The following is a 26,463-nucleotide window of genomic DNA, read 5'->3' as shown; positions in this document are numbered from 1 at the left end:
AATGCGCGGTTCTTGTCATAGCCGAGTGTATCCAATTAATTTTTCTTTGTAGCTTCAGCTCAGAGATGTAAAGAAATTGGATAATGCTTTTCTGGTTTTATAAGCCAAACGTCCTTCTTGTCGCCTTTGGTGCCTTTTCTATTCTATGTATATCATAAAAGATTGAGTTTAATTAGCTTACAAATGAAAATAGCGCGAGAGATGTATGGAGAAATATCTGCATTTTAAGATTTTGTTGGTCCTTTCATAGATTATCTTATATACACTGAAAAAAAAGGATACTCGGTTCCAAAGATTTTGTCTTTACTTTAAAAAATTTGGTATTGATTCCGAGCCAAAGAAGCGGAGAATACAAGTAAGGATACTTTTAAGACACAATTTTCTTTTAAATTTAGGTTTTGTGTACTTGCTTCTAAGAAGCAAATTTTAATTTTTCGCTTTCTCAGCTTTTTTTCTTCATATGCTATCAAAGTCCTTTAAAAACGAGTTAACGGCAACTTTATTTTCCAAATTAGGACACGACTTCCAGTAGAAATTATGCTATGTTTGAAGTAAAAAACTTCTTTAAAATAAAGTTTTGAAAAACATGTCCTATATTTGAACAATTTTTTTGCTTTGTAGTCAAGATGCAAAAAGGCAACAAATTTAAAGACAATTTCATTAAATTTAAAGAATTTTTCTGAATTATTAAAGTCAAGTTGACCTTAGCATATAAATTTTTTCTTTCATGTTAAGATACCCATTTTTAAGTCAAATCACTTAATTATAAGGACAATACGACTTCATTGAAAAGTTTATCGACTTTTGGACAAGGAAAATAACTTTATTTTAGAGAAATGCGTCTTCTATGCTAAGCAAAATTTGTTTTTGTATTTTAAAGACATGAAATCTTTGACCTCACGACAATATTTTTTTCAGTGTAGTGATGGCCATTTAGAGAAAATAAAAAATAAGAGAAAATACCAATAACTGCTTTTGTCATAATTAAAATGAATACATTAAATTAAAAGATAATATTTTATGATGTCAACGAGTTTTATTTGGCTATACAATTTGACTTCTCTTCCACCGTTTACCCATCCATTTTACATAACAATATGTTGTATAGTATTAAGTGTTATTAACACTCCTTTGTTCGTTTGTTTTTTATTTATAACATTGAGAAAAGCAATAACAACAATTTAGCCATCATTCGTGTAATGTCATATTCCTACTTCAGTTATTCCAGCATTGTTATATGGCCGCCAACGCTATGTCACCTTCATTGTGTTTTGTTCAAGAGTAATGCGAAATTGTGCAGATAGAGAGAGAGAGCCTTTGTGTTTACTATAATTAAAGCTGTGTAAAACATTTTGTTAACAAAAAGAAATATTTTCTTTTATTTTCATCATACTAAAAACAATGAAATGATGTTGACACAGTCATAACATATGTGCTCATACACACACGGTCAGATGTTGAGCAATGTGCCTGTGACTGTATACTTAACATTTGTTTTTAGTTTATCCTCTATTACGATTTAATTTATTTCATATAACGGTGTCATTTACAGAGTAGCTCTTGCCGTCGTTGCCAAAACAATGGCTAAACAATAAATCTATGTTAATTATATCATTCACTTCATTAAAATGTTTTAATGGTGCATTTGTTTTCTTAGTAGGAAGGAGAGCAAAATATAGATACGCAAAATAAATCTGCTTTTGTTTTAATTCAGATATATTTTTTCGCATTGGTATTTAGGATAAGATGGTTTGGGTCATAAAGTAAACAACTCCATTATATTTTGAAAGAGAGAGAGAGAGAGAGAGAGAGAGCGTGGAAGAAATGTTGCTTATGCCTTTTACTTATAATGAAAGGGTTAGCATCACAAATTAGCCAGCCTTTCCCGATCCCTACACTGAAAGAATTTTTTCTTAAGACAAAAGAAAATTAAGTAAATTTTATTTAATTTTCTTATTTTTCTAAAGAAAATGTTTTCGCAGTCATAGGGTCATGAAATAAACCACACCGTTATATTATGAAAGAGAGAGAGAAAGACTAGGAGAAACTCATGTCTGTCAGATTTGTTAGAAACTAGTGAGAATGGATTAGCATCCACGGTTACATGGTAAACATAAGTTCAAAGACTACTCTTAAGTTTTATGCATATAGGGTTTGGACTATAATAAATCAGAAAGTATCTGCAATAAAAAGGTATACCTTTTTTAAAATATAATTGAGTAGCTTAATTTTGATTCCTTTTCCAAAGACTATAACTTGTATTTCGGCATAATTTCCCCAATATCCTTTTATATACTTCCCAACACACACACATATATATATGTAAACTATGTTTAAAACCCACCAATATACCATGGGAATGTATTCCACCACTTCTCTATCTTATTCGTATAAAAAGTAAATGTTTCTCATCGACCTTATATAATGAAACAATAAAGTTTTTAAACAAATGAAAGACAAGGCTCACAAAATAATTTTCAGATGTTTATCTTACACCGGAGAAATGTTCGTATACATTTATGGGTCTTGCTTTTTTTTAGGAGAAAATAAATGAAATAAATAATTAATGTTCGTTGTTGTGCCTGGCTCAACAAAAGAGCCTCCGTCCATAACTCATGGGACAATCATGGGAAATGATGCTGTTACATATTTCAATTTTGTTTCCGAACAAGAGCAAACAATGCAATCAGGAGGATTGGCTGTTTTTTTTTGTAAAGATATTTTATGATGGAATTTTTGTGTGTATATGTGTGGAGAATATCCTTAATGTTTATACATCATTGGCGGATATTTGGAATATTAAAGTTCAGTATGAAAATGTATACATTATTTTTTACTTTAACATTAATTTGTTGGGAGTTAAACATTGTTTTAATGTGATAACATTTGTCACAATCAGCTAAACAGATGAAAAATGTTTTGAAATTCCAATGGGATGTTGTGGTCCATGGTCATATCTTGACAATCAGAGAATACGATTCTGTAATTTTCAAGGTTTATTGACATTTCCTTTTTAGTTCTTTTATCTAAAATTACGTGATCGCTTGTATTCCTTACCGACTGAGAAAACATAATTTTTACTTTATGACAATGAGCAAAATTTCGGAAAATTATTCCATAATCTCACCCCAAATAAAATGTAGATAACATTTTGATTATATCTCTTTAACAATAAAAAGCTCTCTTGCAAATCTCCTTAATCCTCTATCTCTTTTGTCTGTGCCTAGTGTGATACATAGCTATTTGTTATTGCCTATTTCTTGATGTCCAATCACGTCCAATCTAATAAATGTGGAGGTTATTTTCGTCATCATTACTGTCATTATAAGAGCGCTTTGAGTACATTTGTCATTGGCCCTGCATTTTATGTTTAGTTATGTTTAAGAGCATATACTAGTAAAGAGGACTTAAACAAACGATTTAAATCAAGATCAAATAATAAAATTGCCATATTTGTTAGAGGACTGGATGAGAGATTATTTGATGGCTGGCTGGCAATCATTACTCTTAAGGCTTAAATGGGTATATTTATTTATTTGGGTTTGTAATTCATAATAAATTAGATGTCAATGGTGCGATAGGTACAAAGACTCATCGTCAATTTAAATTAATTAATCAAATTAAATCAAATAAAAATTAAAATTTAATTAAAATAAAACTATACTAACAAATTTATCTAAATAAAATAATATTAAATTGAATAAATTTAATTTAAAATAAATATAATTATAACAATTAAATTAATGTGAAAGATAATTATTTTATTCTAATTTGTACCAAACTAAACCAAAATTACAAAAATTAATTTAAAACTAAACAAATTAATATTAATTTAAAAATATTATATATTAGTTATATACTAGGTTATTAAAGTATATAATATATATGCAATATATAAAGTATTAAATTTCATATTTATTATTAAATAAAATTAATCAAAAAGTATGAAAATAATAGAAAATTTTAAATTCAAATAAATTAAATTGTTTTAATTTAACTTAAAATAAATAAAATTATAACAATTAAATTACTATTAAAAATAATGAGTTATCCTTTAAACACTAAACTGAAATAAAGGATATTGTTTGTTTGTTAGTGTGTGTTAATCCTTATAAATTTCTCTATTATGTCAAGTATTTAATTTATTGAATTTGGTGTGTTTCCTTTCATTTTCAATGTCTTAACACTTGACAAAAATTTTCATTTTTTATTATTTTATATATGACCATTTAAAATGTTTAGTTTATTTAACTTGTTTTTGTAAAAAAACACACCTCAAACAAAGCAACGTGAAACCAAATTATAATGCTTTGGTGAAATAGATGAAAAGATCTAGCTGAAAAACAACAAAAACGAACAACAACAGCATTAGCAATAATAACAACGGTAGAAATAATATCACTAACAACAATAATCATAACATAGCTAGAAACACCAAAGAGCCAAAGACAAAGCGTCATGTCAAAACGATAAACGAAAACAAGAAATCTCAAAGGTACAATTGACAATAAAATGAAATACAGTAGCAGCAATAGCAACAAAGATAACCTCTAATAAAAACAAGAGTATTATAGCACTAAAATATATGTGTTTATGTGAGTATCAAGGGCCCATAGACAGAGACAGAGAGATGAGAGTTAGACAAAGCCGGAGAGCAAGAGAGACTAAAGCTCAACTAACCGTAATACTTGACTTGGTTCACAATAATAACAATAAGAAAAATCCCTGAAAAATGCTTGCAATTCACTTTGTTTACAGCTTACAGATACAAAGGATATACATTTTTGAAATAACTGAGGCGTTCTTTCATTTGTATTGTGTTTTTCTGTGTGTTTTTTTTAATCAAATTCTATAGAGGGAGAATGCCCAAAAACACAACAAAAACAAATACATAGAAACGAAAAAAGCCAATATCTAGAATTTGTTTTCTTCTTTACATTCACACACACACACAAATGTATTTTTGTGATGTCCAGAGTCTGTGAGATGAGAATCTTACACATTTTCAAATGCTTGCATTACAAAGAGATTTCAATTACGTTGGAGAGTTATAGCCAATTGTTTTGCCAGCAAGCATAACATAAAAAATTCAGATTTATATTTTATAAAATCGTTATATATTTTACATTTCTGTAAAATAAGGTATTCCAAATTAGTACGTTTACAACATACAGAAAAAATGTACCATGGTGGCGCCTTTACACAGGAAAAAACGAACTGTTTTATGAGAACAAAATTAACTAAACTGTATTCCAGTTTTCGCTTCTTCTATAATGCGTTAATAAAATAACTACAATTTAGGGAAAATTTTATAAAATTTTAAGTAGCGATATTTTTCCTTCTCATAAACAAATGAAGGAAATAAAATTAATGAAAGAAAAAACATTATTCACAGAAAAAATTTTCACGAAAATATTTCCAATTAAAGTCGTAATTGAGTTTTAAAAAATATTCAATTAACAATTTAATAGATTCAACATTTTTTTAAATTGAAACAAAAATCAATCAAAAAAATTAATTTTTGTGTATCAATAATTTTCTAATTGATTCAATTAATTTTTTGATTGACTTTCAATTAATTTTTTAATTGACTTTCAATTAATTTTTCAATTGATAGTATCATTTCTGTGATTCAAGACGTTTCAATTAAAAATTTGAAGACAAAAAATTTTTTTGTGTATTGGCGCGAAATTATTATCATATTAACGACGCTGTATTTCATTCTTACTGTTTTGGAGATTTTAACGAAAATTTTTGATTCAGTTAGTTAATGAAATTTTTTGGAATAAAGAAAATTTAACTGGGCTGGGCTGGGGAAATTCTTAAAAAAAAAATTAAAATAAATTACAAATTATTTTAATTTTAAATTGATGCCCGTTTTTGTTAGAAGTTATTGAGAAAATTCCAAATTGATTCGAATTCAAGTGACTGATTTCCTTTCAAATGCATTTTCGTACAATTTCGGTTAAAAGGGTATTATTTTTTTAAGAAAATGTCCTATTTTTAATTAAAAAAAATTTTTTTGAGCACCATACCAAGTTCAAGATGGAAATATTTTTAAAGAAGTTAGAAAATTTTGAATTATTTTATGTGAAATTTGAATTTAATAAAATATAATGGAAATTTTTAAATAGATTTTCGTTGGATTTACAGAGACATTAGCATTAGAAATAATTAACTTTTTTTCTTAATTAAAAAAATTATATAGAAATTGGAATTTAGTAAAAATCTTCCAATTCAGCTGTTAACTCATGTAAATAAAGAAAATATACTATCATTGAGCTAAAGGCATTTTTCTCATATTTAGGAAATTTTAACTGAAACCTAATAATTTTCATGAACTAAACACACATAAATTGGAGTTAGTGCCTAATTTTTTTGAGTGTATATATTTTTAAGGCAGCTTAAATTAAAGAAACACTTTATGACCTTTTAATTTAACAATTTACAGACTATTCGATATTTTGATAATCTAATTTCAAATGTCTTTGAAGGAGTCCTGGTGACGTATACTTTTTTGTCATATTGTGGCATAACGTATACGTAAAAGTCATTGTAAGTACATGGGTACGTATGAGTTATTTTAATAAAATTTTGATCATGTTATTTTAGTGAAAACTACTTCATATGTATGGCTATAGCTAGAAAAAAATTGTGAAAAGATTCAACCGATACTCAGAAAATATAAAGGGAAGAACAATATAATACTTATGACCTGTGAAAAAGGAGAAGAATTTTAATAAAACCCAATATTCGTACAGCCTATGTTTACCTTAATAATAAATTAATATTTCTATACAATATTTTGACATTTTAAATTTGTTTAATTATCTTCGCAATTTAGCTATATAATTATATTTGAAAGCTTTATTGAAAATGTTTCTTTACTGTTTTATTACTCAATTATCTTTTGTTATACAAATACCTACTAACAAAAAAAAAAAAATATTTAAATTATAACAATTTCAATTAGGGTTTATAAATGTATGTCCTTTTAATGACATCATTAAATATGATAAAATTTAATGACATGGTAAGTAGGACAAAAGTTTAATCTAACAGCTATATTTATATGGACTTAATGATTTACACAATAAAAAGTCCAATTGTATAGCTGTAAAAACAAAAGAACAAAAAAAATATATAATAAAAAAATAATTAAATATTCTACGCTTCTTACAAGGACATTTTAAAATGCACAGGCTTAAAAAAATAGAAACATTTTGTTTTTCTATAAATTTCCTAAATATAAAACACAATTCCGTTTACAATATAATAATTTTTCTTTTCTCTACCCCATACAAATGAAAATGCCAATTTATAGAAGTTTTCATTTATTTTTTGGTAGTATTTATAGACGTCATTGAAAGCTTGATTTCCAGCTAAATTGTTTTAACCAAAAAAATTTAATTATTTCATCTGAATTTAATTTTTTTATTCTTTGTACATGGTTTAAATAATATATGGCAGTCAAGTCACTCAACATCCTCATATACGAATTCTCTCACAATCAGAGCCATACACAATCCTTATACGCAATTAACCCAACAAGATGACATTTTCAATTTTTGGATAGTCGAAGGTTGTTGGTTTTCACCAAATGTATGTTATATAAATTTTGACTCCAGATGTTTCCTCCTATATTGCAAAATGTAAGTTCACTTTTTAAATAGAAATACGTAGAATCCTTTTCCTGGATATTTTGACTTATGACAGAAAATTTTTTTAATTACACTTTTCAAATGAAAATGCGTTATTTTTTTTTTTTTTGTTTGCTTATATCAAAACCTTTTCCAATTACCTCTCAGCAAAAGGTTATTTAATATGATTTTTCTATTTTCAACTTACCCTGGCAACGTTTCCATACAAGCATACCAAATTGAAGAGTTTGTCTGTGTTCGATGTGTCCTGATCCAAACCATATACCATCATGACAGCTCCCTTTTGATTAGAAATGAGTAGAAAAAAAAAAAACACGAACAAAATATTATTACTAAGAAATGAAATTTATTTTATACTTTTTAGTGTTATTTCTTATAAAAATAAATAATAAATAACATAAAAAACTTTGTTGTATACACATATGGAAACGAAAAGGAAATAATTCTAGGTGTCCTTGAAGGTAGTTTTTACAAAACATTCCCTATTTCCACTATATGCTTAAGATCCCTGGTGGCGTATACTTTTTGTTATGTTGTGACATAACGTATACGAAAAAGTAGATGGGTACGTATGAGTTATTTTAATAGATTTTCAACTATGTTATTGTAGTAACTATTACTTCATATACGTTAATACAATTTAATTTATTTGTTGCGTATAATTTAATTTAATTTAATTTAATTTAATTTAATTTAATTTAATTTAATTTAATTTAATTTAATTTAATTTAATTTAATTTAATTTAATTTAATTTAATTTAATTTAATTTAATTTAATTTAATTTAATTTAATTTAATTTAATTTAATTTAATTTAATTTGATTTAATTTAATTTAATTTAAATTTAATTTAATTTAATTTAATTTAATTTAATTTAATTTAATTTAATTTAATTTAATTTAATTTAATTTAATTTAATTTAATTTAATTTAATTTAATTTAATTTAATTTAATTTAATTTAATTTAATTTAATTTAATTTAATTTAATTTAATTTAATTTAATTTAATTTAATTTAATTTAATTTAATTTAATTTAATTTAATTTAATTTAATTTAATTTAATTTAATTTAATTTAATTTAATTTAATTTAATTTAATTTAAATTTAATTTAATTTAATTTAGTTTAATTTATTTTAATTTAAGAAAAGTTTACACAAAATTCTATAGCAAAAAAATTTTGACAAAATTTTCTATAGAATTAAAATTTTGATAAAATTTTCTATAGAAATAAAATGTTGGCAAAATTTTCTATAGAATTAAAATTTTGACTTTTTCTATAGAATTAAAATGTTGACAAAATTTTTTATAGAAATAAAATTTGGACAACATTTTCTATAGAAATAAAATTTTCACAAAATTGTCTATAAAAATAAAATTTTGAAAAAATTTTCTACAGAAATAAAGTTTTCACCAAAATTTTCTGTAGAAATAAAATGTAGTCAACATTTTAAATATTGAATTAAATTAAATTTAAATTAAATTTAATTCAATTTAATTTATTATCTCAACATATCCTAAATTTTTTATCTCAACACTTGAAGATACAATTTTAAATTCCCTAACTCACCTGTGCTTGTCCTTGGGCGGTAAATGCTGCTACTGCTGTATTGCGGCCGGGTATTGCAGCGGTTTCCTTCATCAAAGCTGTGGGATGTACACTGGCACCTTTCCAATTTTCCGGTGTGGTGGGATGGAATTCTGGTCCGGCAAATGGTGGGAAGGCGGCACCGGGTCCCAACAAAGGTTGTTCTTTAAATGGACAAAAATTTGATGGAGTCGATATTAGGCTAACTGTAGAAGGCACACGAACAAACACACACACACATAGATACAGATTGCATATACATATTTTAGATAAATATGTGGATATTTGCGGTGGTTATAGAATTAGGAAACGACGAATGCCACATCATAAGCACAAGGCAAGAGGACGTTGATGGTAGGTTGTGGCCATGGTGGTGGTGGTGGGTGTGGATTTTTTTTGTTGTGGTTTAAATCAAAAAACATAAACATGCACAGGTACAGGTACACAATACACACATAAACATATTGAGTGGTAGTAGTAGTAGTGGTGGTGGTAGTAGCAGATATTGACAGGATTTGTGATTGATTTGACGTTGGTAATATAGTAGTGTATAAAAATAAAAGAAAAAAGGATGATACAATTATACAAGGATTAAAGTCATGCATTAACAAAAACATAAAATGGGATAAATTTTATTTTAAATTTAACATAAAATAGACATAAATTGGAAAGCAAAATATTAAATAAAAAAATACTTTAAAACAGAGAGGTTGTTTAAATTTCACTAGTATACTATGGTTTCTATAAATATCAAAGCCAAAAACCACTTGAGTTTCATTTTGTTTTTTTTTTTTGTTTTTACATCAGATGGAAAACCCTAAAAACAAGAGATCAAGGACTCTTTTGTAACTTGTTTCAGTTTGTGGTTTATATTCACATGACATGACACACAAATAAATACCTAACAACTCTTTTGTGTCTCTACTATGGCCTGGTCAAAGAATCCACCACTTGTGTTTCGGTTTATTGTCGACTCGTATTCGAGAGCTCGATTTTTGTTTTGCTACTTCAACTTAGGGTTTTTATTACCTCAAAAGTTTTACTATTTGTTTTACCATAAATATTTTGGTGGCATACAAATTATTCAAGTGAGTGTGCAGTTATACTAGAAGTTCACGGTCCGTGTGTCAGCATGAGAATAACAATGGCGTTTTTTTTTTGGTGTTTTCTGGTTGTTATCCATTCAAGAATTTCTAAGTAGGATTTGTATTGTAGTGGTAGAATAACATCAACCTAATGAGGGAAACCACAATAAATATTTGTTCTGTTTAAACAAAGTAACCCTAGAAAGTTCATCTAAGGAGAAATTTTTAATGTGGTTAACCATGGTTAACTTTTCTAAAAGTTAAAATAGTTATCCTTGGTTTCATATCCTTGATAAGAAAGAGGCATTTTAGTTCAGATAGTCATGATTACTCCGAGTTTAAAAGTTACAATATAGAAAATCGTAAGTAGGTACACTGGAGCGTATATGTATTCAAAGTGATTATACGCCATGGTAGCCATATTAAAAGTAATCATACATCCCAGTGTACACAAAAGTCTATGTCAATGAAAATGCAACTATTTCCCTGAAAGTTAAAATAGTTATCGTTGTTTTTATATCCTTGAAAAGAAAGAGTTCCTTTTATTTAGATAGTCAAAAAATAATTTACCAAAATTATAAGACAATTTTACAAAACAAATATCAAATTTGAAAACTCTTATTTTGAAAGCAATTTTTCATTTCTATAAGATTTTTTTTTTCAAAATTCATTTCTGTGGAAAATTTTGTCAAAATGTTTTTTGTCAAATTTTTTTCAAAATTTTATTTCTATAGAAAATTTTGTGAAAATTTTATTTCTATAGAAAATCTTGTCAAAATTTTTTATTTCTGTAGAAAATTTTGTGAAAATTTTATTTCTATAGAAAATTTTGTCAATATTTTATTTCTGTAGAAAATTTTGTCAATATCTTAGTTATATTGAAAATTTTGTCAACATTTTATTTCTGTAGAACATTTTTGTAAAATTTTATTTTTATTGGAAATTTTATCAAAATTTTATTTCTATAGAAAATTTTGTCAAAATTTTATTTCTATAGAAAATTTTGTCAATATTTTATTTCTATAGAAAACTTTGTCAATATCTTAGTCCCATAGAAAATTTTGTCAACATTTCTATAGAAAATTTTTGTAAAATTTTATTTCTATAGAAAATTGTGTCAAAATGTTATTTCTATAGGAAATTTTATATTTTTTTTTATAGAAAATTTAGTCAAAATTTTATTTCTGCAGAAAATTTTGTCATAGTTTTATTTCTATAGAAAATTGTGTGAAAATTTATTTTCTATAGAAAATTTTGTCAATATTTTAGTTCTATAGAACATTTTTCCAACATTTTATTTCTATAGAAATTTTTATCAAAATTTGATTTCTATAGAAAATTGTGACTACATTTTATTTCTGCAGAAAATTTTGTCGTAATTTTTTTTCTATAGAAAAATTTGTCAAAATTTTATTTCTATAGAAGGTTAGGTTAGGTTATGTGGCAGCCCGATGTATCAGGCTCACTTAGACTATTCAGTCCATTGTGATACCACAGTGGTGAACTTCTCTCTTATCACTGAGTGCTGCCCGATTCCATGTTAAGCTCAATGACAAGGGACCTCCTTTTTATAGCCGAGTCCGAACGGCGTTCCACATTCCAGTGAAACCACTTAGAGAAGCTTTGAAACCCTCAGAAATGTCACCAGTATTACTGAGGTGGGATAATCCACCGCTGAAAAACTTTTTGGTGTTCGGTCGTAGCAGGAATCGAACCCACGACCTTGTGTATGCAAGGCGGGCATGCTAACCATTGCACCACGGTGGCTCCCATTTCTATAGAAAATGTTGTCAATATTTTTTTTCTATAGAAACTTGTGTCAATATCTTAGTTCTATAGAAAATTTTTGTAAAATTTTATATCTATAGAAATTTTTGTGAAAATTTTATTTCTGTAGGAAATTTTTGTACAATTGTATTTCTATAGAAAATGTTTGTAAAATTTTATTTCTGTAGAAAATTTTTGTAAAATTTTATTTCTATAGGAAATTTTTGTAAAATTTTACTTCTATAGAAAATTTTTGTAAAATTTTATTTCTATAGAAAAATATGCCAAAATTGTATTTCTATAGAAAATTTTTGTAAAATTTTATTTCTATAGGAAATTTTGTCAAAATTTTATTTCTGCAGAAAATTTTGTCATAGTTTTATTTCTATAGAAAATTTGGTGAAAATTTTATTTCTATAGAAAATTTTGTCAAAATTTTATTTCTATAGAAAATTTTTGTAAAATTTTATTTCTATGGAAGAATTTGTCAAAACTTTGTTTCTATAGAAAATTTCTGTAAAATTTTATTTCTATAGAAAATTTCTGTAAAATTTTATTTCAATAGAAAATTTTTGTAAAATGTTATTTCTATAGAAAAGTGTCTATAGAAAATTTTTGTAAAATGTTATTTCTATAGAAAATTTTTGTAAAATGCTATTTCTATAGAAAATTTTTGTAAAATTTTATTTCTATAGAAAAATTTGTTGAAATTTTATTTCTATAGAAAATTTTTGTAAAATTTTATTTCTGTAGAAAATTTTTGTAAAATTTTATTTCTATAGGAAATTTTTGTAAAATTTTATTTCTATAGAAAATTTGTGTAAAATTTTATTTCTTTAGAAAATTTTTGTAAAATTTTATTTCTATAGAATATTTTATTTCTATACAAAAATATGCCAAAATTGTATTTCTATAGAAAATTTTATTTCTATAGAAAATTTTTGTAAACTTTTATGTCTTTAAAAAATTTTGAAAAAAAATCATTTCTGCAGAAAATTTTGTCAAATTCTATAGAAATTTTATTTCAATGGAAAATTTTTGTAAAATTTTATTTCTATAGAAAATTTTGTCAAAATTTTATTTCTATAGAAAATTAATTTTTCTTTTATTATGGGTGAACTATGGGATTTTCAACACAAAAACCTACAAATTTTTCAAGTGCACAGTCTACTGAACCATATTACTCCCGATTTTCATACTAATTTCTTAAAAAAAAAAAAAAAAAAAAAAACATATTTGAGGTCCATGTGATTTACGAAAAACTACAAATATGTGTGGTCAGGTTAACTGGACTGTATGTCTATTAAAAGTAATTATACGCTATGGTGGTAAAATTATAAGTAATCATACACCCTGGTGCCCAACAAGGTCCACTTGTTTCAGTGATAGACAAGGAGAACAGACGGATTTTTCAAGTGCACAGTCTACTGAACCATATTACTACCGATTTTCATACTAATTTCTTCTAAAAAAATATTTGAGGTCCATGTGATTTACGACAAACTACAAATATGTGTGGTCAACTGGACCGTATGTCTAATAAAAGTAATTATACGATATGGTGGCAAAATTATAAGTAATCATACACCCCGGTATCCAACAAGGTCCACTTGTTTCTGTGATAGACAAGGAGAACAGACAGATGGACATGTTCCAAATTATTCCGTGTTTTCAAGCTGAAAATATTTGTGGTCTACCGTTCCTTATTTTGAAAAAACCACAAATTTTCCTGAGGCACTGGATCGTCTATATATATGCCAAAAGTAAGTATTCACTATGGTAGAAATATTAAAAATAATCATATTCCCCAGTGTTCAAAGAGGACAGCTTTTTTCTATGATGGATAAAGAGTACTGACGGACGGACATGGTAAATATTATTCTTGGTTTTTAAATTGATTTCTTTTAAAAATATTTATGGTCCACGGTAATTTATTATAGAAGTACTATTGATTTTTTGCAAAAACTATATATTTTTCACGTTCACTGGAGCGTAGGTTTATATACGCTCCAGTGGCGATATTAAAGTTAATCATAGTCTCCAGTGTTCAAACAGATCCGCTTATTTCTCTAATGGATAAAAGAATAGATGGACGGATATTATCAATATTATTCCCGATTGTCATACTGGTTTTTTCCTGAAAAAATATTTGAGGTCTATGTGATTTACGAAAAACTACAAATATGTCTGTTCAACTGCAACGCATATATATTGAAAGTAATTATACACTATGGTAGGAATATTAAAATTAATCATACTCCCCAGTGTTCAATAAAACCCGCTTCGTTCTCTAATACTATTCGCGACTTTTCAAACTGATTTCGTGCAAAAATATCTATAGTCTATGTTCACTTATTATAAATGAACTATGTAATTTACGAAAAGCTACATATATGTCTGGTACACTGAAGCGTATATGTATCAAAAGTAATTATACGCTATGGTGGAAATATTAAAAGCAATCATACTCCCCAGTGTCCAAAAAGGTCAGCTGGTTTCTGTGATGGCTAAAGAAACCGGACGGACGGATATGATAAATATTATTTCGAATATGATAAATATGCTTTCAAACTGATTTCTTTATAAAATATTTGTGATATACTGACACTGCTTTTAGTTGAACTATGAAATTTTGGAAAAACTACAAATTTATCACATACTATAATTAATAATGCATACTACAGGAAGCCCCTTTTATCTATTGTGAAAAAAGGGTTCACTTAGCCTCCCACTTATTTGCAATGACTTTGAAAAATCTCGAAATTTAGTTATACGAGGGTCTTTAATAAAAATGAAAAATGATCTTCGTAATGGCGTAATAAAAACAAAACATATATAAAGACCCTCTTTCTAAATATTTCTCCCATCCACCCCCTTTCATAGTTGTTCATTTGAACAACTAAAACTAACCAGAACTAATCGTTAACTTAACCTTGTCACTTTATTGTGAAATATTTAATATTTCAATAAATCAAACCCCCACTTTTCTTAAAAATGGAAATAGTTAAGAATCAGATGAGATATTTTAAAGGAAGTGGAGTAAGAGCTACTTTGCTTTTGGGGTTTGGTAATAAATTTTGAGTTAAGAACCCACACAATGATTAAGGACCATAAACTGTCAAGAGTATATGGGGACTATTTTAAGGAAGAATAGAGATATGATATAAACAAAAAATAATATTATTATAAAACTAACTATTTTATTATAAAATTTAACATACAATTCTAGTTTTTATGGGGAAGAATTTAATTTGAAAAAAATCCTTGCCTTCCTTTGTCCCCATCGTAAATCTAATTGATAAGATTTCGCTTCCCCAATTACCTTAAGTACAAATGATTTATTTCACATGAACCAAAACGGAGTTGGTTTCCTTTACACAAATAGTTCGCTTCATTTGTCAACAATAATAGCGAAAGTATCCGAAATTACTCGGTGAAACGTGGCCAAATAAGTTAAAGGTTAGCATCCCAAAAAACAACAGAAAAAAAAACGAAACGGAAGTTTACTGATATTAACTACGAACATTTGGAAAATTATATAACCTCCCCCTCGCACCACTCAATAACTATTGTTGGCAAGTAAATGACAATAAAATCGAGAATCAGGTGCTTGGTTCCCATTGATGTTTATGGAAGCAGCCATAAACAATGTTTAAAGTAAAGTGAATGAACAACAACAAATAAAATTAAGTGTTTAAGATGTACTTAAAAAAGCAAGTGACTTTACGTACATACACTTGGAATATAGCTGCACATTGGACACTTGGGAAAATAAACTTAATAAAATTAATAAAATAATAATTAAATAAATTCAATTAAATTACAATACAATTTGAAATGAAAAGGAAATAAAGTATTTGAAATTAAATTAAGTTAAATAAAAAAATGTATACAATACAATTTTAAAAGCAAAAGAAATGGAGTTTTCGAAATTAAATTAATTACAAATAATTATACGCAATGGTGTCATTATTAAAAATAATCATACTCCCCGGTGTCCAAAGAGGACAGCTCTTTTTTGTTCTCTCTTATCACTGGGTGCTCACGACCAATTAAAAATTAATAAAATAATAATTAAATAAATTCAATTAAATTACAATACAATTTGAAATGAAAAGGAAATAAAGTATTTGAGACTAAATTAAGTTAAATAAACAAAAATATACAATACAATTTTAAATGCAAAAGAAATGGAGTTTTCGAAATTAAATTAATTACAAATAATTATACGCAATAGTGTCAGTATTAAAAATAATCATACTCCCCGGTGTCCAAAGAGGACAGCTCTTTTTTTTTATTGTTCTCTCTTATCACTGGGTGCTCACGACCAATTAAAAATGTATAAAATAATAATAAAATAAATTCAATTAAATTACAATATAATTTGAAATGAAAAGGAAATAAAGTATTTGAAACTAAATTAAGTTAAATAAAAAAATTATACAATACAATTTTAAATGAAAAGGAAATGGAGTTTTCGAAATTAAATTAATTACAAATAATTATACGCCATGGTGTCATTATAAAAAATAATAATACTCCCCGGTGTCCAAAGAGGACTGCTCTTTTTTATTGTTCTCTCTTATCACTGGGTACTGCACGATTCCCTTGTCATTGAGCTAAACTTGGAATCGGGCAGCACTCACAACTGTGGTATCGCAATGGACTGAATAGTCGAAGTGAGCCTGAAATATCGGGCTGCCACTATACCTAACATCTGGTGGATAAAGAAAACAGACAGACGGACATGATCCATATTAATCAGGCTTTTGAAATGCGAAAATATATATTAAAAGCAATTATACGAAATATGTGTTAAAATTAATTCTACACCGTGGTGGCAATATTAAAAATAATTATACTCCCATAGGTCCAAAGAGGACATTACTTTTCTTTGGTGGATAAAGAGAACGGACGGATCTGATCTGATAAATATTATTTCAGATTTTCAAACTGATTTCTTTTAAAATTTTTGTGTGTGGTCCATGTTCACGTCTTATGAATGAACTAGGTGATTTTCGAAAATCTAAATACTTGGAAGGTTCACTGGACCAAAGAGTATATTAAAAGTAATTATACGCTATGGTGGCAGTATTAAAAGTAATCATACTACCCTGTGTTCAAAAAAGTCAGAATATTTTTTTGATAGATAAAAAAAAAAAAACGACAGACGAACATGATCAATATTATTGTGTCGTTTGTAACTGTTTCATTTCATTTATTTATTTATTCATTTTGTTAGAAAATATATATTAAAAACAATTATACGAAATATGTATTAAAATTAATTATACGCAATGGTGTCATTATTAAAAATAATCATACTCCCCGGTGTCCTAAGAGGACAGCTCTTTTTTAGGTACGGACATGGTCAATATTTTTCTAGGTACGGACATGGTCAATATTATTCCACATTTTCAAACTAATTTCTTTTAAAAGGATTTCAGGTCTACTTTCACTTCTTATAAATGGACTATGTGATTTTCAAAAAAACTAAACAATTGGCACGCTCCAGTAAAGTAGCGTATATATATTAAAAGTAATTATACGTTATGGTGGCAAAATTAAAATTAATCTTTACTCCCCAATGTTCCAAAAGATCTGATTGTTTCTCTGATTGATAAATAGACGGATGGACATGACCAGTATTATTTGAAACTGATTTCTTTAGAAAATATATATCGAAAGTATACGCAAAATATATTAAAAGTGATTATACGCAATGGTGGCGATATTGAAAAAAACAAAATCACACTCCCCATTGTCCAAATAGGACAGAACTTTTCTATGGTGGATAAAAAGAACAGACGGGCGAGTATGATCGACTTTTAAATGTTATCATACTCCCCCTCAATGTCCAAAGTGGACAATCTTTTGCTATTATGGATAAAAAGAAAAGACAAACGGACTTCGTCAATATTATTACGTATTTTCAAACTTAATTTAATCAAAATTATTTGTGGTCTACATTCACTCCTTCTACATGAACTATATGATTTCCGTACAACTATAAATATGCCAGGTTCAGTGGAGCGTATAAATACCAAAAGTAGGTATACACCGTTCTAAGATTTCTTTTGAAGAAAACGAGCAGGTGGAAGTTCTGGGACTATTCCAAACGGGATCGCATCGGTAGGAGAAAGATGGAAAGATCACATCGACGAATCTCAATGGAGCTATACTGGTCTAAGTGGACATCAATTCAACACAAAATTGATGTCATCCTCTACAATCTAAGTATACGCCATGGCGGCAATATTAAAAGTAATCATACTATCTAGTGTCCAAAAAGGTCAGATATGCATAAAAAGAAACGACGAACGGACATGATCACTATTATTCTGGTGTTTGAAACTAATCTTTTTTCGAAATATATATTACAAATAATTATACGCTATGTATATATTAAAAGTAATTATACGCAATGGTGGCATATTAAAAATAATCATACTGCCCGGTGTCCAAAGAGGACAGCTAGATAAAGAAAACAGATGGACGTACATGATCAATATTATTTGGGATTTTCAAACTGAGTTTTTCTACAAATATTTGTGGTATATTTTATAAATGAACTATGTGATTTTCGAAAAGCTAAACACTGGGCAGGTTGACTGGAGCGTATATATGTAAAAATTAATTATACGCTATGGTGGAAATATTAAAAGTAATCATACTCCCCAGTGTTCAACAAAATCCGCTTGTTTCTGTAATAAATAAAACACGGACGGACATCATCAATATTATTTTGACTTGCAAAACTGATTTCTTTAGAAAATATTTGTGGTACACGGAAATTTCTTATAGTTGAACTATGTGATTTTCGAAAACTTGAAAAACCATCTAATGTTACTGATAAGCTATAAAAATTTAATTGTTTTCAAATTTTATTTTAAGTCTTTTCAAAATTACCATTTTTTTTTTAACTTAATAGCTATAGAAGAAATCATATTAATTTTTTGTTAAGTGTAGTAACCCCTGCAGAGTATATCTATAAGGGAGAAGAAGAAAACCTTTATGCTCAAGCAATATTACAGAATGTTGCAATTCCCTTCCTTTGGTAAATGGTAATAAATATTCCTTTAGTAACTACCCCATACTGGGAATGTTCACCCAAGAACCAAGAAATAAGAAAAAAATTACATATTTTTACAAAGATAGAATCCTTACAAACTGGTCACTTGTGATTGCAAACATTTCTTATGCAATGGTGCGTCCACCCCAACATTATTCAAAGCCATATTTATGCTAAAGTATCAACATAAAAAACATATTTTGCAAAACGGCTCTAACTTTTTCGTAATAAAAAACGTACAAAACACATTGCAATTCTAAAATGTTTCCAGGCTTAACTGTTCATTTAGTGTCTACCTGTGGTTATATACGAGTCTATGTCTAGCAGTAATATTGCAATAGTTTATGATGTAAAAAATTCTAATAGAAATTCAAAAACTGGTCAGACAACATCATGCCTACCTAGTTTAAATATGCAAAACAAACAACCGAAAAGTTGTAAAATTTACTAAACTTCTGTGTATAGAAGAACTCTTCCTGTTGCCAACACCTAAAGCTATGGTCTATGACCCGTGGCAGGGAAGCATATATCATAAAGTCAGAGGAGTTGTAGAGAGGCCTAGTTTATTTGTTTTCTCGTTGACATCCTGGGGCTGCCGCTGTAGATTTAAACTTTATGAAATAATCTCGTAAAACAGTCAGTTTTAATATGCTTGAGTGTTTTGATGTAAAACGGAACAAAATTTTCTTTTCTAATTTGAATAAAAATATGGTGAATTAAAATTACTTTTTTATTTAAATAAAAAAGAGAGAAAAAAGAAACCGAAGAATAATGTTTGTGTTATTTTATAGCAACCAGGGAGATTTTATAGTTTAAGAGATGATGAGTTGAACCATGGGATGTATGATTATTAAAAATAACAAAGAATGGAGATTATCTCCATAACGTATATGCCTTAAGGGAATTGTGGAGAAGAATATTACTAGGGAAATATATCAAATTTTATATTTTGTGGTGGGCTGGATGTCGTAGAAGCAAACTGTAATAACCGTCATAAAGACACTTTAAAAAGTCTAAAAAGTATGAAACGGCGAGTCCTTTTCGTTAATTCTCTTTTTCAATATAGTATATGACAATAGGATATTTTTTACATCTTTGGAGGGCCAAGTGACCACAGTTTTCCCATTGCTTAATAGTTTTTGGTTGGATTGACATTATATATTTTAGTAAATAGTTTACACCCTCCATCATTAAAATAAAAATTACCCGGCATTCTCAACACCCAGAGATATTTTATGTCTTGATGTATATTGGTTAGACCATGGGGTGTATGATTAATAGAAATAGGTAGGACAGGAAACAATATAACGTATACGCTATTAGAATATTGTGTATTTGTAAAGGTAAAATTAAAACATTTTGGCAAAATTTTCTATAGAAATAAAATTTTGGCAAAATTTTCTACAGAAGTAAAATTATGACAAAATTTTCCATAGAAATAAAATGTTGACAATATTTTGTATAGAACTAAAATTTTGACAAAATTTTCTATAGAAATAAAATTTTGACAACAGTTTCCATAGAAATAAAATTTTGACAAAATTTTCTATAGAAATAAAATTTGGAAAAAAATTTTCTATAGAAATAAAATTTTGACAATTTTTTTTAAGAAATACAATTTTGACATAAAATTTTGGCAACAGTTTCCATAGAAATAAAATTTTGACAAAATTTTCTACAGAAGTAAAATTATGACAAAATTTTCCATAGGTTAGGTTAGGTGGCAGCCTGATGTATCAGGCTCACTTAGACTATTCAGTCCATTGTGATACCACATTTGTGAACTTCTCTCTTATCACTGAGTGCTGCCATATTCCATGTTAAGCTCAATGACAAGGGACCTCCTTTTTATAGCCGAGTCCGGCGTTCCACATTGCAGTGAAACCACTTAGAGAAGCTTTGAAACCCTCAGAAATGTCACCAGCATTACTGAGGTGGGATAATCCACGGCTGAAAAAGTTTTTGGTGTTCGGTCGAAGCAGGAATCGAACCCACGACCTTGTGTATGCATGGCGGGCATGCTAACCATTGCACCACGGTGGCTCCCGATTTTCCATAGAACATTTTCCATAGAAATAAAATGTTGACAAAATTTTCTATATAACTAAAATTTTGACAAAATTTTCTATAGAAATAAAATTTTGACAACAGTTTCCATAGAAATAAAATTTTGACAAAATTTTCTATAGAAATAAAATTTTGAAAAAATTTTCTATAGAAATAAAATTTTGACAAAATTTTCTACAGAAGTAAAATTATGACAAAACTTTGTATAGAAATAAAATTTTGATAACATTTTCTAAAGAAATAAAATTTGAAAAAAATTTCTATAGAAACAAAATTTTGACGAAATTTTCTACAGAAATAAAATTTTGCCAAATTGTCTATAGAAATAAAATTTTGACAACATTGTCTATAGAAATAAACATTTGACAAAATTTTCTAAAGAAATAAAATTTTGACAAAATTTTCTATAGAAAAAAAATTTTGACAAAATTTTGTAATGATATAAAATTTTAACAAAATTTTCCATAGAAATGAAATTTGACAAAATTTTCTATACAAATAAAATTTTGACAAATTGTTTATAAAAATAATATTTTGACAAAATTTTCAAAAGAAATAAAATTTTGGCACAAGTTTATATAGAAATAAATTTTGACAAAATTTTCTATAGAAATAAAATTTTGAAAAAATTTTCTATAGAAATAAAATTTTGACAAAATTTTCTACAGAAGTAAAATTATGACAAAATTTTGTATAGAAATAAAATTTTGATAACATTTTCTAAAGAAATAAAATGTGAAAAAATTTTCTATAGAAATAAAATTTTGAGAAAATTTTCATAGAAATAAAATTTTAACAAATTTTTCAAAAGAAATAAAATTTTGGCACAATTTTATATAGACATAAAATTTTGACAAAATTTTCTTGAGAAATAAAATGTTGACAAAATTTTCTATAGAAATAATATTTTGTTGTTGTTTTTATTGCAGCTTAAAACCATACATTGACTAAACTACAAGTGTAGCTTAACCAGAGGAAAATAATGTTTGTCAAATTTATTTGGGCAAAGCCCTATAGACTGCAAGATGGTTGGATGGACGCACGTTTCGGAATTACCACATTCCTCATCAGCATCCTCTACTTGCAGCAAAACTATCAACCAATTATCAGAATAAATTCAGGCAGTTCATTAAACCCAACAATGAACCACACTTGAACCTCCCGAAAAAAGGTTTTGTATGATAGCCGGCTTATGCCGAAATAAATTCAAAACAAACATATCTCTTTTCCTATAAATAATATTTTGATAAAATTTTCTATAGAAATAATATTTTGCCAAAATTTTCTATAGAAATAAAATGTGGTAAAAATTTTCTATAAAAATAAAATTTTTAAAAAATTTTCTATAGATATAATATTTTCTAAAGAAATAAAATTTTGACAAAATTTTCTATAGAACTAAAATTTTTAAAAAATTTTCTATAGAACTAAAATTTTTACAAAATTTTCTATAGAAATAAAATTTTGATAAAATTTTCTATAGAACTAAAATTTTAATAACATTTTCTATAGAAATAAAATTTTGACAAAATTTTCTATAGAAATAAAATTTTGACCAAAAAAGACGTATGTTACACACAGACCACCAAATTTCTTAATATTTTAAAAAAATATATTCAGTAAGCCATGAGGCCTACCAAAGACCAAGATATTTTGAATTATGAATGTAGATAATCTTAAGAGGAGGGTGTTCTCTCCGCGGATAGCGATGAAGAATAAATCTCACAAGTGTTTGATACACTGGGGAAAGAATATTTCATTTATATTAAATTAAACATACTACGGACAGCTTTAATCCATAGTTTGCTAAATACCCCAAATAATAACCGATTTGGCATCCTTTTATATTATAGCAAAGAAATCCCTTTAGTCCCCCAGAATTTTCGTTAGAAGTCATGCATTCCATTATCTCTAATGTATTGCAATTTTAGTGATTTTATATTGAGCTTAACTATTTGAGTTTTGATTATCTTGAAGATAATGGGAATGGTCTCGAAATGGTTCATAATTTACTATATTAAATTTATTTTATATTGACTCATTTTCCACCATTTTCATATATCAAAATAATAAATTCTATAAATGCGGATATTTTTATAAACATGTGTAGTTTTATACGATTCCTTTCCTTGTGGAGAGTATTTAAAGATCTAACGTTTCGACGTTTAAGCTTTTGTATCTGGGGTGGTATGAGCATTAGAAATACTTAAGAAGTATACGCTCAGGTGGCTTTATATAATAATATTACTTATACACAACCATGGTGCTTGTTGCACTACTTTAAAGGTTCACATTTATAGATTTTTGTTTTTACAAAATTAACATTACGATTTTCCCTAGATTGAAATTTTTATGTTAAATCCAATTTATATTCTATAAGAGTTTTGTTTTTTTTTTATAATATATAAGAATAGATTATCCCATATGAAATTTATTTAAAATCACATCACTATTGATTTTGAAACCCAGTCAATTTCCTCCCTCATTGTTATTTGAAGATTTGCTAAACCATGCTGATTGGGAAAATTCTTAAAATATTGGATTATAGTTATATGTATGAAAGAGTGTACAAAAGTGTACATTTCTAAGTTCATAAACGATAAAAAGAAACGTGACTTTTATCTGCTACAATCATATGAATTTTTGAAAAGTCATTGCAAAGATGGTGTGTTTTTTTTTCTTGTTACTTGAAAATTCGTATTTTCAAACACTTTGGCAGATGGCGATGGGGGTAGATGATGATGGCTATGATGATGACGACAATGATATCTAAAGTTTTTGTGCTATTCTATGGGTCTTACGTCCCGGATATGTGGGATGCACTTAAGTGCATAGTTGTACCAACTGTGGAAGCACAAAAAAAAAAAAAAAATAGGGGAAAGGTCGAAGTATGCTTCAAAATGAAAATGGGTGCACTTTCGTGATGATGTTTATCTTTTTCCAAGCAATTCAAACGAATGGGGGATGAAAAAACATATGGAGAAATAATGGTCTTGTTGTTTTTTTTTATTTTTCTACATAGAAAGCAAGGCTTAGGCTATAAGAGAAGAGTATATGAAGAATAAACTTCTGGCCATGGCCAAGGAAACTAAAAAAAAAAAACAAATAGTCAAGTATTTTCGAAAACGTTAGCTGTTGGTCCGTTTAAAGTGTTGCACCAAATGCCAGCTTTTCACCAATTGATAAGATTTTAAGAGGATTGCAAAGTAAGACACAGTTTTAGTGCCTTTTTTTTGGAAGATTTTCGCTACGAGTTGGTTTCCAATGACATTAAAGTGGAAATTTGACAATAGCCTTTCGTTGAAGATACCATCATACCAGAGTAAAGTCAACAAATAAGGATATGGAATTAAGGGACCATATTGATATAAATGTTGGGGGGTGATATATGGAAGCTCTGTGGTGCGAATATATCTTCAATTTGACTTAGGGGTCCCTCTGAACTCAAATCGCAGACAAAAGCACTTGGCTAACTAAATTTTGTGTCAAAGGTAAACAAAATTTTCTATAGAATAAAATTTTGTAAACATTGTATATAGGAATAAAATTTTTAAAACAAATTTTCTATAGAAATAAAATTTTGAAAAAAAAAATTCTTTAGAAATAAAATTTTCACTAAAGTTTCTATAGAAACAAAAGCTTGAGAAAATTTTCTTTCGAAACAAAATTTTCTATACAAATAAAATTTTGATAAAATTTTCTATGCAAATAAAATTTTGACAAAATTTTCTATAGAAATAAAATTTTGACAAAATTTTCTATAGAAATAAAATTTTGACAATATTTTCTATAGAAATAAAATGTTGACAAAATTTTCTATAGATATAAAAAACATTGACAAAATTTTCTATAGAAATAAAATTTTGAAAAAAAACTCTTTAGAAATAAAAATTTCACAAAAGTTTGAGAAAATTTTCCTTAGAAATAAAATTTTGAGAAAATTTTGTATAGAAATTGAATTTTGAGAAAATTTTGTATAGAAATAAAATTTTGACAAAATTTTCTATAGAAATAAAATTTTGACAAAATTTTCTATAGAAATTGAATTTTGACAAAATTTTCTATAGAAATTGAATTTTGACAAAATTTTCTATACAAATAAAATTTTGATAAAATTTTCTATAAGACTAAAATTTTGATAAAATTTTCTATAGAAATAAAATTTTGACAAACTTTTCCGTAGAAATAAAATTATGACAAAATTTTCTTTAGAAATAAAATGTTGCCAAATTTTCTATAGAAAGTGAGTTTTGACAAAATTTTCTATAGAAATAAAATTTTGACAAAAATTTCTATAAATATAAAATTTTGAAAACATTGTCTATAGGAATAAAATTAAAAAAAAAAAATTCTATAGAAATAAAATTTTGAAAAAAATTTCTTTAGAAATAAAATTTTCACAAAAGTTTCTATAGAAACAAAAGTTTGAGAAAATTTTCCTTAGAAATAAAATTTTGAGAAAATTTAGTATAGAAATTGAATTTTGAGAAAATTTTGTATAGAAATAAAATTTTGACAAAATTTCCTTTAGAAATAACATTTTGACAAAATTTTCTATAGAAATTGAATGTTGACAAAATTTTCTATAGAAATACAATTTTGATAAAATTTTCTATAGAAATAAAATTTTGACAAACTTTTCTATAGAAATAAAATTTTGACAAAAATTTCCGTAGAAATAAAATTATGACAAAATTTTCTTTAGAAATAAAATTTTGCCAATTTTTCTATAGAAATTGAATTTTGACAAAATTTTCTATAGAAATAAAATTTTGAACAAAATTTCTTTAGGAATACAATTTTCACAAAAGTTATTTTGAGAAAATTTTGTATAGAAATAAAATTTTGACAAAATTTTCTTTAGAAATAACATTTTGACAAAATTTTCTATAGAAATTGAATTTTGACAAAATTTTCTATAGAAACAAAATAATGATAAAATTTTCTGTAGAAATAAAATTTTGACAAACTTTTCTATAGAAATAAACTTTTGACAAAATTTTTCGTAGAAATAAAATTATGATAAAATTTTCCATAGAAATAAAATTTTGTCAAATTTTCTATAGAAATTGAATTTTGACAAAATTTTCTATAGAAATAAAATTTTGACAAAATTTTATACAGAAATAAAATTTTGACAAAATTTTGTTTAGAAATAGAATCGTAACAAAAATTCCTATAGAAATTAAATTTTGATATAGTTTTCTATAGAAATAAAATTATG

The 26,463-nt window shown here is 26.6% G+C and overlaps 1 protein-coding gene across 10 annotated transcripts in view; it reads right to left on the bottom strand.

Moving 5' to 3' along the window:
* sm (heterogeneous nuclear ribonucleoprotein L) overlaps positions 1 to 26,463 on the bottom strand; it is a 444,373-nt gene that overhangs the window by 17,698 nt on the left and 400,212 nt on the right. For 7 of the 10 annotated variants that reach the window (XM_075312812.1, XM_075312819.1, XM_075312813.1 and 4 more), the window contains 2 exons: positions 9,231 to 9,454; positions 7,849 to 7,941 (listed from right to left, as the gene is read on the bottom strand). In XM_075312812.1, the coding sequence (XP_075168927.1) occupies positions 7,849 to 7,941; positions 9,231 to 9,454 (317 nt within the window). The remainder of the gene's footprint in view (positions 1 to 7,848; positions 7,942 to 9,230; positions 9,455 to 26,463) is intronic. The other 3 variants (XM_075312818.1, XM_075312820.1, XM_075312821.1) reach the window with 1 other exon arrangement.

Source organism: Haematobia irritans, chromosome 5 (genome assembly GCF_050003625.1).
Source record: "Haematobia irritans isolate KBUSLIRL chromosome 5, ASM5000362v1, whole genome shotgun sequence".
Taxonomy (NCBI): Eukaryota; Metazoa; Arthropoda; class Insecta; order Diptera; family Muscidae; genus Haematobia; species Haematobia irritans.
The sequence above is the reverse complement of the archived record's forward strand: the minus strand, read 5'-3'. Positions and strand labels throughout refer to the sequence as shown.